This window comes from Nilaparvata lugens, chromosome 1, assembly GCF_014356525.2.
Source record: "Nilaparvata lugens isolate BPH chromosome 1, ASM1435652v1, whole genome shotgun sequence".
Lineage (NCBI taxonomy): Eukaryota > Metazoa > Arthropoda > Insecta > Hemiptera > Delphacidae > Nilaparvata > Nilaparvata lugens.
Genome location: NC_052504.1, coordinates 64168378 through 64181021, shown reverse-complemented (window position 1 = coordinate 64181021; position 12644 = coordinate 64168378). Strand labels below are relative to the sequence as shown.

At 35.1% G+C, this 12644-nt stretch overlaps 1 protein-coding gene across 1 annotated transcript in view; it reads right to left on the bottom strand.

Annotated features, from left to right (window-relative positions):
• The window catches only part of LOC111050423 (lymphocyte-specific helicase-like), a 73542-nt gene that overhangs the window by 16929 nt on the left and 43969 nt on the right, over positions 1-12644 (bottom strand). Inside the window, exons 9-11 of the mRNA XM_039439387.1 lie at positions 7800-8022; positions 6652-6816; positions 2620-2873 (exon numbers count right to left, since the gene is read on the bottom strand). Of these exons, the coding sequence (XP_039295321.1) occupies positions 2620-2873; positions 6652-6816; positions 7800-8022 (642 nt within the window). The remainder of the gene's footprint in view (positions 1-2619; positions 2874-6651; positions 6817-7799; positions 8023-12644) is intronic.

The window sequence follows — 12644 nt, the reverse complement described above, 5'->3', positions numbered from 1 at the left end:
GTTTAATAATAATAAATAATGATGATGGAGAAGAAACGATCACTTATGCAAGTGCAGAACCCCTGATCCTTTCCCCAACATTGGAAGAAGTAAAATAAATATAAAGAAGATGAAGAATAATGAAGCACCTGGCAGAGACACGATACCAGCTGAGTTGTTCAAGTATGAAGGAAAGAAAATTGCGAAATCTGGATACCCATTAATTCTGTGGTTATGGGTGCAAGAGAAAATAATGCCTGAAGAGTGGACTGAAGGTATAATATGCCCCATCTATAAAAAATGTGACAAAATGGTAAGTAGCAACTAGAGAGGCATTACGTTACTCTGCACCTCAAGATTTTTTCATCACTGCTGTTGAAACGATTAGGGGTCTATGCAGAAGAAATGATAGTGTTGTTTCAGGCAAGGAAGAAGCACTGTAGACCAAATATTTGTAATGAGACAGATCATGGAAAAATGTTACGAATATGATACAGATTTGCAAATACTTTTTGTCGACTTCCGCCAGGCATTTGATAGCATCAAGAGACAGAATGATGAAGAATGTGCTAAATGAGATGGGAATCCCAAGAAGGTTGACCAGTCTCATAAATATGACAATATATGGTACAACGGCGCAAGTTAAGATATGAAACAAACTGAGCCGCTCATTCAATGTTGCCACCAGTGTTGGACAAAGTGATGCACTGTCAGCAACCCTCTTCAATTTGATTCTTGAAACAATACTTCAGAAGATAGGTACAATAGTTAACAGAACAAGTCAAATACTGGCCTATGCTGATGATGTAGTGCTGATAACAAGGAATCTTAATAGCTTAAAGGAGATTTTCAGTGAAATGAAAGAGGAAGCAAGAGAGATGGGTCTTGAAATTAATACTGGAAAGACTAAGTACATGAGAATGTCTGCAAATGAAAGAAGGCAATTATACAACTTGATACTATCAGACGATTGCGACATTGAAGGCGTCAGTGAATTTAAATATCTTGGAGTAACACTGAAGTAGCTTGGAGTAGCATATTAATAATGTTCGATTGCCTATCATGATTCTGTTGCATATTTCTTGGCTGGTCTTATTGCTATGAGAGAAGGAAATATTGTAAGATTTATAAAAGCAAGAAGGATGGAATGGCTTGGTCATGTGGAGAGAATGAATATGGAAAGGACGCCACTTAGACTGCTGGATGGAAGAATGATGAGGACGAGAGGGAGAGGAAGGCCGAGAACGAGATGGATGAATGACGTGATTGGTGATCTGCGTGTGCTGGGCATATCGAACAACTGGCGACAAAGTTCCCAGAGAAGAGACGAGTGGAGGCGTTGTGTTGAGGAGGCCAATGTCCACCAAGGACTATACAGCCAACTTAACTAAAGTCAAGTATAAAACGTATTTCTGACAATTTTTTTTACAGAAAAATAATTTCAATTATTTTTGAGAAACTTTCTCGCTTTCACCACTCATCTTTTGAAACAAAAAGGTTTCTAGCATGTCGAAAATTTCATGTTTTCTGCTCGACATTGACGAACATAATCATTAATTAAAAATAACTATTTGTCGGATAAAAATGATCCAGACACCAATAAGAAAGAAGACATCTCCCCGTTATTCTGATAGGAAATTCCCACTCATTACCACATCCCATAATTCTAAGAAAGAGAAGTGATATTCGAAAGAGAAACACATTTTCACAATATTTTCAATTTCATTAAAAAATTAAATGTCCTTTTCATCCTTCAACCCTGAAACAATTTCAGCACTACTGGGATATCGGGGATGATATTGTACATCCCATTCTAAGGTTAAATCAGAAATTTGAGAAAGTTGCAATTTTACACTATTTGGCAACCCTGTAATTTCTTCGGATGGAGGGCCAAGTCTCAACTTATGTTATATAGACGACAGAGTAGTGACAGTGAGCAAGACAAACGACTCAACTACTCAACTTGTAATAAGGTGTGAGATATTGGTGTATCCTCGACTGGAGTAATAAAATTTGTGTAGCATTTGGCAATACTCACACTAGCGCGACTCAAGTCGCAAAGCCACCCCATACATCGTGAGTTAAGTGGAAGAGGGGCTCTTATTGCCTCAACTATACCCACATCACTTGTAATGCTATAAAGTGCAAATAAAATACATCTATCTATCTATTTACATCAGCACTCCAAGTGGGTGTTTTGTTATCTACAATGACGAAATTCTTAGTTTGAAATTAAAAAATGATTGATCAGAATTATACTAGAATATTGCAATTAAAAGCTATAATCTAACCGCAAACCTTTCCCTATGCTGACTTTCAACTTTCAATCAACTTGTCATTAGTCCTACTCTTAACTAATATGACGACTCAGTGATCGTGCACTCCACATTCAGTTACTGGATACTCGCGACTGAGTTTCCTGTCGACTCAACATGCTGGTCGCCAAGAGACGTGAGTATTCTTTATCTTCAATAATATCAGATTAGCGTGAAAATAAACTAGAACACGTTCAGATTTGTTGGAGAAGTGGTAAAATTTTATACTTTTCCCTTTTTAATAAGTCGAGTTGAAACTGAATTTTTCAGTCGGGAGACTGATTTTTTTCAACCTCGGAACTCACTTGAAACTACAAAACCATACCTTTCATAGAGTTCCTTGCACTTGGGTAGCTCGCTTAAATCGAAGAAGTCATTTCTCTTGTTTTTAATGGATTCTTTTCTCAGAATTGAAGATCTTGTAGGCATTTCAGCGGACGCCAAATTCTCCTCACATTGAAGATCGAGATTATGATCATCACTGGACGCCAAATTCTCCTCACATTCAAGATCAGGATTATGATCACTGAAGTAGTCTTTATATGACGTCCCAACAGCTCTTTTGGCTGGCAGATTTCCCTAGAAAATAAAACTTTCAACTTATAACCAACAATAATAAAATGCTATTAATTTTCTTCTATAAAATATGAGTTGGATGTATGTATACACAAAATACACCATTGATATTGCAATCACATCTGAGCTTCCATGTTGATTAACTTGAAATTTTGCACAACAATTATGAATTTACCAAGGATGGTTGTTAAAGGCTTACTTTTAATAGCTAGTGACCCCCTGGGTTGAAGAACTCGCTCTTGAACTATTGTATTGATCTCTGAAATCCGCAACTTGTAATTATACAGAGTTGGTGAGAATTATTAAGGAAACAGATGAATATTGATTTTACAAGTATATTATGACAGAAGGTTCCATGGGGATCCTATTCCAATTGAAAAAACTACTTTCTGTCGCTTCAAAACTTTGGTCCGCCATATGTATCCAACTTCATTTCGAATCCAGCTTCATTTTGAACCTGACTACATTTTTTCAGATGTGATACATCGAATTTCAAAAGAAAATTAATGGCGAAACACGCACAACGATATCTCAAACTGTTTCAATGATCTAAACATTTAAAAATACTAATAGACGATACAAAAATGAGTACCTATACATTCAATGATCGAGTGTTAGTGAGCACTAATAGTAGCTTCCAATCACAAATTTAACACTAACAAAAATTGTCTTAGCAAATTAGTCAACGTCCATGGCAACTGCTATCACAAGTAGCACTATTAATTACGCGTGTGTTACAGACAGGCAATAGACAGGCAGACAGACGTTAATGTAAGCCAGTTGAATAGAACTTATAAATTAAATATATGTTGTGTATTATTCGGCTGAAATAATGTGTCGGCGCATAAAGGACATTCAGTGTAATAAGTCCCAAATAACATAAGCTTTTTTAAAAGAATGGAAAAATTACTGCAATAGCATACAATTAATTACAGCTGACTAAATGATAAATCAAAACTTTTTTTCTTATACACTTTCAATGTTATTTTTATATCCTGTAAAAAACGAAGGAGTGAGTCAATCTTGTTGTCAAACGAACTCGACCTGCAAAAAGGTTCGAAGAATACGTGTTCAAAATTTGAAGTTTATTGATCAATCCTTTCCTAAGTTATTATATAGAAACAGACGGACAACGACTTTGGCCCTCAGTGAGTGAAACGTGAGAACACGCTAACACTTATAACTTTTTTAGTCTCAAGTGAAGTTGATAGCAAAAAACTTCCAATTCTAAGCATGAATTATAAAACACTCATCCTTGTGTCTTGATAATTCGTTGCGGAGCACAGGTTACACATGCTCATATTCCAAATGTGAACCGTGACGCATTTGAGCAACAACCTTTAGTCAAAAACTGTCAGCATTTTTACCCAGGATAGATGTTATTTATAAAGTCTTAGAATAAATCTACTTTAATATGCATATACATGGAGAAAATCTATATAAGAGAGAGTATAGAGCGTATAAGAGAGTAGTAGGGTTGTGTTGCATACCGGAAAAATGATTTAGATATCCAAATTTTGCACATAGATTCTACAAATATCAGTCTCGTGCACTTCAAAGCCAAAATTTCAATTTTTTTCTAGATTTTTCAGAATTAATGTTCAAATTTCATTCAGAGTTTTATACGGCATACATTATTGTTGTATGTGTAAACAAACACAGGTAAGGAGGTTATAACCACGGTATATAGAAGAAGATTCTCGTCTAAATACTGTGGTTATAACGATGTTACTAGACCTAGACAGTAGACACCCAACTTGAGCGGATCCGTAGTGCAGTGGTAGAACATTCTGTTTTGGATCGAATCCCCGAATCTTCCAATTTTTTTGTTTTATTTTTTCCCTCGAAACGTATTATTATAAATAATTTTTTGAATGTAGTTGTTTTCATTACGATTTAACTTGGATTTAATTACGATTTAACTCCAAATAATTATTTAATGTAAAATTTTGCAACCAGTAAAATTTAAAAAGTTTAAATTTATGCTGTATTATTGAAATTAATAATAAAAACATAAATAGATCACAATAAAATTAGGTAGTAATAATTTATATTCTTCAGTTATAAAGTACTATTAGACACAAATTCGGAGGACGAATATTGTAGGTATTTTGTTTGGAATTGGGGAAAAGGCTGCCCGATTCAAATTGAGTAGGATCTAATCGATACTAAAATTTATGTATTGAAAAAAAATCAATATGATATTGTGAGGTTTTCAAGTATTATGTCTTCTTCAGTTATCTATAATTTGATAATGGAAAGATTATTGGCTTATAACCCGTGCTCCAGAAGGGTCTAAATTAAAACTTGACCTACTGAAATCTTGAAGAATCCAAAATAGGCCTATAACCATCCTCGGTAGAATAAGAATAATTGGCTTGTAGGGGATATGAAAATACATGAATGACGCATCATCACGTCTGAACCACTGCACTGATTAGCTTCAAAAATTTGCTAATAGATTCTTCATTTACCGATGATTGTTATAGGCCTATTTTAGATTCTTCAATATTTCAGTAAGTCAAGTTTTCAGATTATCAAGTTTTTAATTAGACCCTTACGGAGCACGGGTTACCTGCTAGGACAGGTTACTAGGACAACATATTATAATAAAGGAAAGAACTGGCTCATCCACGTACGGAATAGGAAAATTATGTTTGACGCATAATCACGTCTAAACTACTGGACTGATCACTTGAAATAATTTTGCATATAGATTCTTAATTAACCGAGGATGGTTCTAGGCCTATTTCAAACTCTTCAAGATTGCACTCAGTCAAGTTTCCAGTTTGTCAAGTTTTAAAATAGACCCTTGCGGAGCACGGGTTGCCTGCTAGTAAGCAACATAACTAGCGTTCAGATCAACCTCAATCAATGGTCAAAATAATATTCTCCTTACTCAGAACCAAAAATATTGACAGGAAAAAATATGGTGTGGCGCACTCACAAAACTTTCCTTGCCTTTATGAAAATTTATCTCCTGACGCTAGTGTTCATGCGCATCTCAAGTCTACTATTCAAAGATCCAAGCCAGCTGGTGACAGGATAATAACGCTGGAGACATACGAAGTCTGCTATCTCTTTATAGTGAATGATTCAATAGAATCAACAGTTGCCAACAGCTTGCAATTGAAATAATAACATTTTCTCGAATTTCGAGCTTATTTTGAATGTTAGGTGAAAATGTTACTGAACATTAATTGTAGAGATTTTCATGCTTAATCTTTTACACTTGGAATTTTTTGTTTAAATTGTATCTGGAGCCTGATAATTGGGAATCTTAAATCAAACTTTGCAAAGATGGGGCGGAGCTCCTGGAAATTTTCCAGATATGAGACTTGTGGCAGTTGATAGAGCTTATCAATGACTATTTTAGGTTTGAATTTGATCAAAATCGTTGGAGCAGTTTTCGAGAAAATCGCAAAAAAACCTTTTTTTGACAACATTTTTGCCATTTTATCCGCCATCTTGAATTGCATTAGATCGACATTGTTCGTGTCGGATCGTTATATAGTAAGGACCTCAAGTTCCAAATTTCAAGTCATTCCGTTAATTGGGAGATGAGATATCGTGTACACAGACGCACATACACTCATACACACATACATACATACCAATACCCAAAAACCACTTTTTTGGACTCAGGGGACCTTGAAATGTATAGAAATTTAGAAATTGGGGTACCTTAATTTTTTCGGAGAGCAATACTTTCCTTACCTATGGTAATAGGGCAAGGAAAGTAATAAGATTTATTAAATTGAGAGTGATTTAGTAAACTTACCAACTCGAAGTGGGGGATTTTGTTACGAATATTTTTTTTCAAGATATATTCATAAAGTTCCCTCTGCACTTCCGTCATGGGACAGTACACCACCACTTCCTTTTTGGGAGGAATGTCAATAGCAATATCACTTTTTAGACGCCTCAGAACGAATGGGAAGAGTATCTGGAAAAGAGAAAAAAAATCAAGATAATAAGCTAATAAAACGTTAAGAGAAGTTAGAACTCGAACCCATTTGGAAAAAAAACGTTGAGCAGGCCCAACCTTAAAATTCAACTAGAAGCGATGTTCTTGGTAAAATCAGATGGAAGCCACATTTCTTAGTTACAATGCTTGTTATAAAAATAGTTGAACTTATCAAATTAAGAACCTTTTCAATTTCAAGATTGATACTACTGAGTCTAGATTATTAGCGTCATACTGTTTACATAATATTATTGCATTGTTCAAACTACTGGCAAAACAGACAAAATCAACTAACCAGATAAATTTTCATTCCAAATTAAATATTTCCATTTTCATGATAACACCTCCAACTTATTTGCCCTGCACCAGTTGGTCACCTCACAAAGAACAGCATTTCTAGTCAACTGAAGTTCTTCTATATTTTTAGCCGTTACCAGGAAATTTGCATCGTCAGCAAAAAGAACAGACTTGGCTGAATGAACATTAGCGGAGAGTTCGTTTATATATATATAAGAAACAACAGTGGACCCATTATCGAACCCTGTGGAACCCTGTGGTGTCCTATACCCTTTGTATAGGACAAAGCTTAGATCTAAATTCAGCATTCATAACTACACCCTCCATACCCTCAATCTCCACAACTTGGCTCCTCCCACTCAGATAGGATCTTATTAGAGATAGGCAGTTACCACGGATCCCATAGTAATAAAGCTTTCTGATAAGAATCTCATGGTCCAGGCTGTCATATTGAAGGAAGATAAATATATTCTTGGAATAGAAAAATATTAATCCGAAATGCAATCAACTAAATTTCGAAAATAAAGCCCATTTACTCTTTGATCTGAATGAATACACTATTTACAAACAGTCAAGTTTTTTCAACTAATTAGTAATGAGTAATTATGAAACGCCTTGCCAAGAATACGGTATCTCAATGACTGATTGAATTGCAATGAACATACCTGATGTAGTGTAGAAACTACATGTTGTTCCTTCTCTTTTTGCAGAATTTTCTGAGCGTCTTTGCCGGCATCGCTGAGGTCAAGCAATGAGTGGAAGATGGTTATGTCGTGGAACATATCCGGCATCAGGAAATTGAGAAGAGTCCACAACTCTATCAGGTTATTTTGCAGCGGTGTGCCTGTTAATAGAAGCCGATTCTGCGAGGTGCATGCCGTCAAAACTCTACCCAAAAAATAAATCAATTAAATAAATAATAAATAAAACAGATAAATTCAAATAAAAACCGATAAAAATTTAAAATTAACTAAACAGATAGCAAAGTATTCCTAATTTAAAAATTAAAGTGTTCATACCATAGATATCAGTCCATTTGCTGGATTTCATGACATTCTCGACCTCAATCATACTGACTAGTCTGAAACTGAATTTACAAGAAGGTCTGGAGTTACAACTGTTTAGATATTCTGCTGAGCTCTGTTTACACACCTTTATAGCTATACTGTTTACAATTTCATTAATCTTGTCAATAAAAAATCGGTTGAACTGGTTTGAACTTTAACTGAACCCCCTTGAACCCTCAAACTGTCGTTTACTGCCACATTCATTCTTTATGATAGTCCATATTGCTTTACCCTTATTGCTAGAGGATATGATAGATTCGTCATTTTTTTGTCTAGATCCCTGAGTAATGTTCTGAACCTTTCTTATATTTCTTTAGAAATTCTTTAACAGGAAGTATACGAGTGCTCAAGTATGTATCATGGAGGCAGTAGCAGAGCTCCTTCATGTAGCTTAGTTCTGGACTATAAATTTTACTCTTTTTAGGTAAAGTGGGCTTATCTGTGACACTTTTGAGAGGAAAGGCTTCGTTCACCACAGACTCAACAGTATTTAGGAAGCAATTTACTTTGGACTCTATAGATTGATCAAAGTTAATTCGATACCAGTCGATATGAATAAAACCAGAGCAAATGCTCATGAGCAAGAGCATGGAGCATAAGGTTTTGCTTACGAGCAAAAGGTAGAAGCAAAAGCATTTGCTCATTTTTATATGAATAAGCTTTACCTTATACTCTTACCTTATGCTCCTGAACTCTGGAGCAAATGCTCACGTATTTTAAAGATTTTTCATCAGCTGATCCGCTTTTGTAGCCTTAATTTGTTTTTATAGCTCACGGAAGCGCTAAATATGCAAATAGGGGGCACCGCTTGTGTTTGCGTCGTCTGCTATGTTTTCTATTTATGAATAGAGTTTTAGGTTAGTTGAGTTTAGAATTTTTAAATAATAGTGTGAAAAAATGTCATCTCTATAATAATCTTCTTGATTGTGATCGTATCTGGTATGATTTCCTCTTCCTCGTATGAATTAGTTGAGCCATTTTACTATGAGCAAAAGGTGATAAGCTGCTCTAGACTAGACTCACCTTTTTTGAAGCATTTGCTTCAAAATTTGAGCAAATGCTCTAGTTTATTCATACAATTTTGAGTATAACCTTTTACTTTTGAGCAAATGCTCAAACTATTTTTTTGATGAGCATGAGCAAGAGGATTTGCTCACGTTTATTCATAATAAATAAATAAATAAATATCTTTATTTGCAATCGGGGCCACACCCCATACAAAGTCACAATCATCATGATACAAACAGACAAAATACACAAACAATATGGAAACATTGATTATAATTACAAACAGGATAACACAATTCATTCAATTGAGTGAAACGTTATGATTAAATTATTGCTGCGATTGTTAAAAAGACTCACTGCCGGCTCAACCTGTTACGCTTAGTATCTCTGATCTTATTTTGAGCGCCTCTACTGTAAAATTGTACACGGAATTTATTTTTCCTACACTCAAGTTGGATAGCAGTACCATTACTTTATCTGCGTCATTTACAATATTCTGAGTAAATTTGGCAGTGAATTGCCTCCTGATGTGGCAATACATGGGACATACTAATAAAAAATGTTCTACGGTCTCATCAGTTCGAAGGTTGCAGATTGGACAGTGCTCTTTGCAATTTATCCAAATACCCTTCCATTCAACATACAGGTAAAAACTCAGGTCGTTAGCCAATCTTAGTTGGGATAAACAACGAATCTTCGAAAAGGCCAATCTGAATCTGAACTGCTCACCTAAAATGAAATTTGGATTCAACTGCGTGTATCTGGGAGAGGATTGGGAATCGATGGCTCTACCTACATCTAAGTTGTACAGATTACCACAATATGCTTCTATAAGCTCCTCATAGCGTTGTTTCAAAGCATTCACATCAATACTATAATATTCGTCCACAAATTTTCTGCTGAGGCATTGAAAAACTGGCTTTTTAGTGAATGTACCCAATTGAATCTGAGCTTTGAATTATCAATTCCTCCCTGCGCTAATTCTGATACCATAATATCGTAGCACTTCCTAGGGTATCTACTATTTGGCATTTCCAGTATTCGAATCAACCATTTGACGGCTTTACAGAACACAATGAAAGCCAATTTGAACCTTGCTGACTCAATACGGATTGCCCAGTCAGGAGTGCCGCCATTCAACAAAAGTAGACATTTGAAAAATTGACATTGAATTTTTTCTATGGATTCTATGCTGAACAGATCCCATATTTCAGAGTTATATAATACTCCCGGTAATAAGACAGTCTCAAATAACTTTATTTTACTCTCCCATGTATTGCATTTCGCCTTAGCCAGAGCATATCTAATAGCTGCACCAATGCTCTTTGCCTTTGTACACATGCATGAGCAAAAATAATTGAATCTACCTGAACTGGAGAACTCAACCCCCAAGTATTTATACGTTTTTGCGATTTCTATTTTGTCATTGAGGTAGTAAAAAGGTAAAAACTTCCCTAATCTTCCTTTGTGGAAAGGTATCACCTTTGTCTTATCCGTATTTATTTTTAATTGTATGCTCTCACTGTAGGTCTCGAAGCACCGAAGTTTTCTAACGTAGACCTTCTAAACGAAGTTTTCGCATGCCTGAAGGACTGTCAGCCAAAATTACAATGTCGTCCGCGTACTGGAGCATGAATACTTCAAACTGGCCATTCATATTTACACCGTGTAAACCCTGATTCCTGAAATAATCCTCTATATCGCTTACATAGAGAGAGAAGAGCAGCGGACTGATGGAATCGCCCTGCAAAACACCCCTCTCCACAGGAATGATATTATCACCTACTTTCAATATTGCATGGCTATACAAATGATCGAGCAATCTGATAATTTTACTGCTCCCATGCTTCCAAGCTTGTACCACAATTTAGAGTGGGGGACATTATCGAACGCAGCCTGGAAGTCAATAAATAGTGCAAATATATTCCTATGATGCATTTCAACATAATGTGTTATTACGGAATGCAAAACGAAAATATTGTCTACACAACCCCTATCCTTTCTGAAACCACATTGACCTTCTGGGAGCACGTTACACATTTCTGCCCACGTCGCGAGTCTAAGTTCCAATACTTTTGTAAATATTTTAACCATAGTATTTAAAAGAGCTATCATTCTGTAATTTTTTGGATCCTTACAATCGCTTGTAAGGAAATCGCTTACAATCGCTTCTTGTGAAGGAAAAATACAAAAATATTGAACCATTCCTTGGGCATTTTCTCTTCTTTAAATACTTTATTTAGCAGTCTTAAAATCCTGAGCTTAATATTGCAAGTACACGACTCAGTTCATTCATAGTTATTTCTGAATCCAGACATGGATGAGCTACGTCTTGAAAAGTTGGTACTGGAAAATAAACATCACTATACTTGGTAAGCAAAAACTCAGACCAAGTTTGAAAATCAATCATATTAACTCTCACAAGTTTTCTATGGAAGTATGCTACTGCTTTCCAAAATTCTTTTACATTTCTACAGTTGGAAAATTTATCTCTAATATTATTAATATATATAATTTTCTTATTCTAAATGAGTGTTTTGTAATCCTTTCTTTTGGTCAAATACGGTAGGAGGACATCATTAGAAAAGATTCCTTTTTTAGCAGCTCGAAAAGCTTTACGGACACTCTTTTTAAATGTAATGCATTCATAGTCAAACCATGGTTTAATTTTATTTATTCTGTAATGAGTATTCTTAAAAAGGTTAAGTTGTTCAGCAGCTTTTTTTATAACGGACAACAGATAAGAATAGCCACGGTCAATTTCGGCTTCATCAATGTTTAAATCGGTATTAAAAGACAACATCAAGCTACGAAAAGCTGACTCCTTGTCTGATGACCAGATTAATTTTTTGAAGCCTACCCTGTCTGTATAAATTAGTTGTTTGTTTTCAATAATGAAGCTAGTTTCAATTGTAATTGGCAAGTGATCAGATGAGAGAATAATCTCTTCAACCTTCATATCAGTTACAGTTTCAGTGAAAATACTGTTGACCCATATCATATCAATCGTACTCTTTCCTTGCATACTAACAAATGTGAATTCACCACATGAATCACTCCTACTTCTGCCATTAATAGTATTAAATAAATTACTTTCCATCATTTTCACTAACAATTTCCCTTGTCGATTTGTAACTTTATCCTTAGCCTGTCTAGTTGATAAGATATTATGTGTTTCAAATACTGTATTATCTATTGAATTATTTAGTTCTCCAATTCTACAGTTGAATTCGCCTCCTATGTACACAGGTAATGATTGAATAACAAGTATGTTACTCGAAAAAAATGTTTCAAGTGATTCAATGCCTTTTTGAACTTCATTAGGACTGAAATATACTAGTCCAATTAGTAAAGTAATTTTATCGAAAGCAGTTAATTTCACAAAAACAAAATAGTCGTTACTCTCGATCACCGTGTACTCAAAGAAATTCCTTA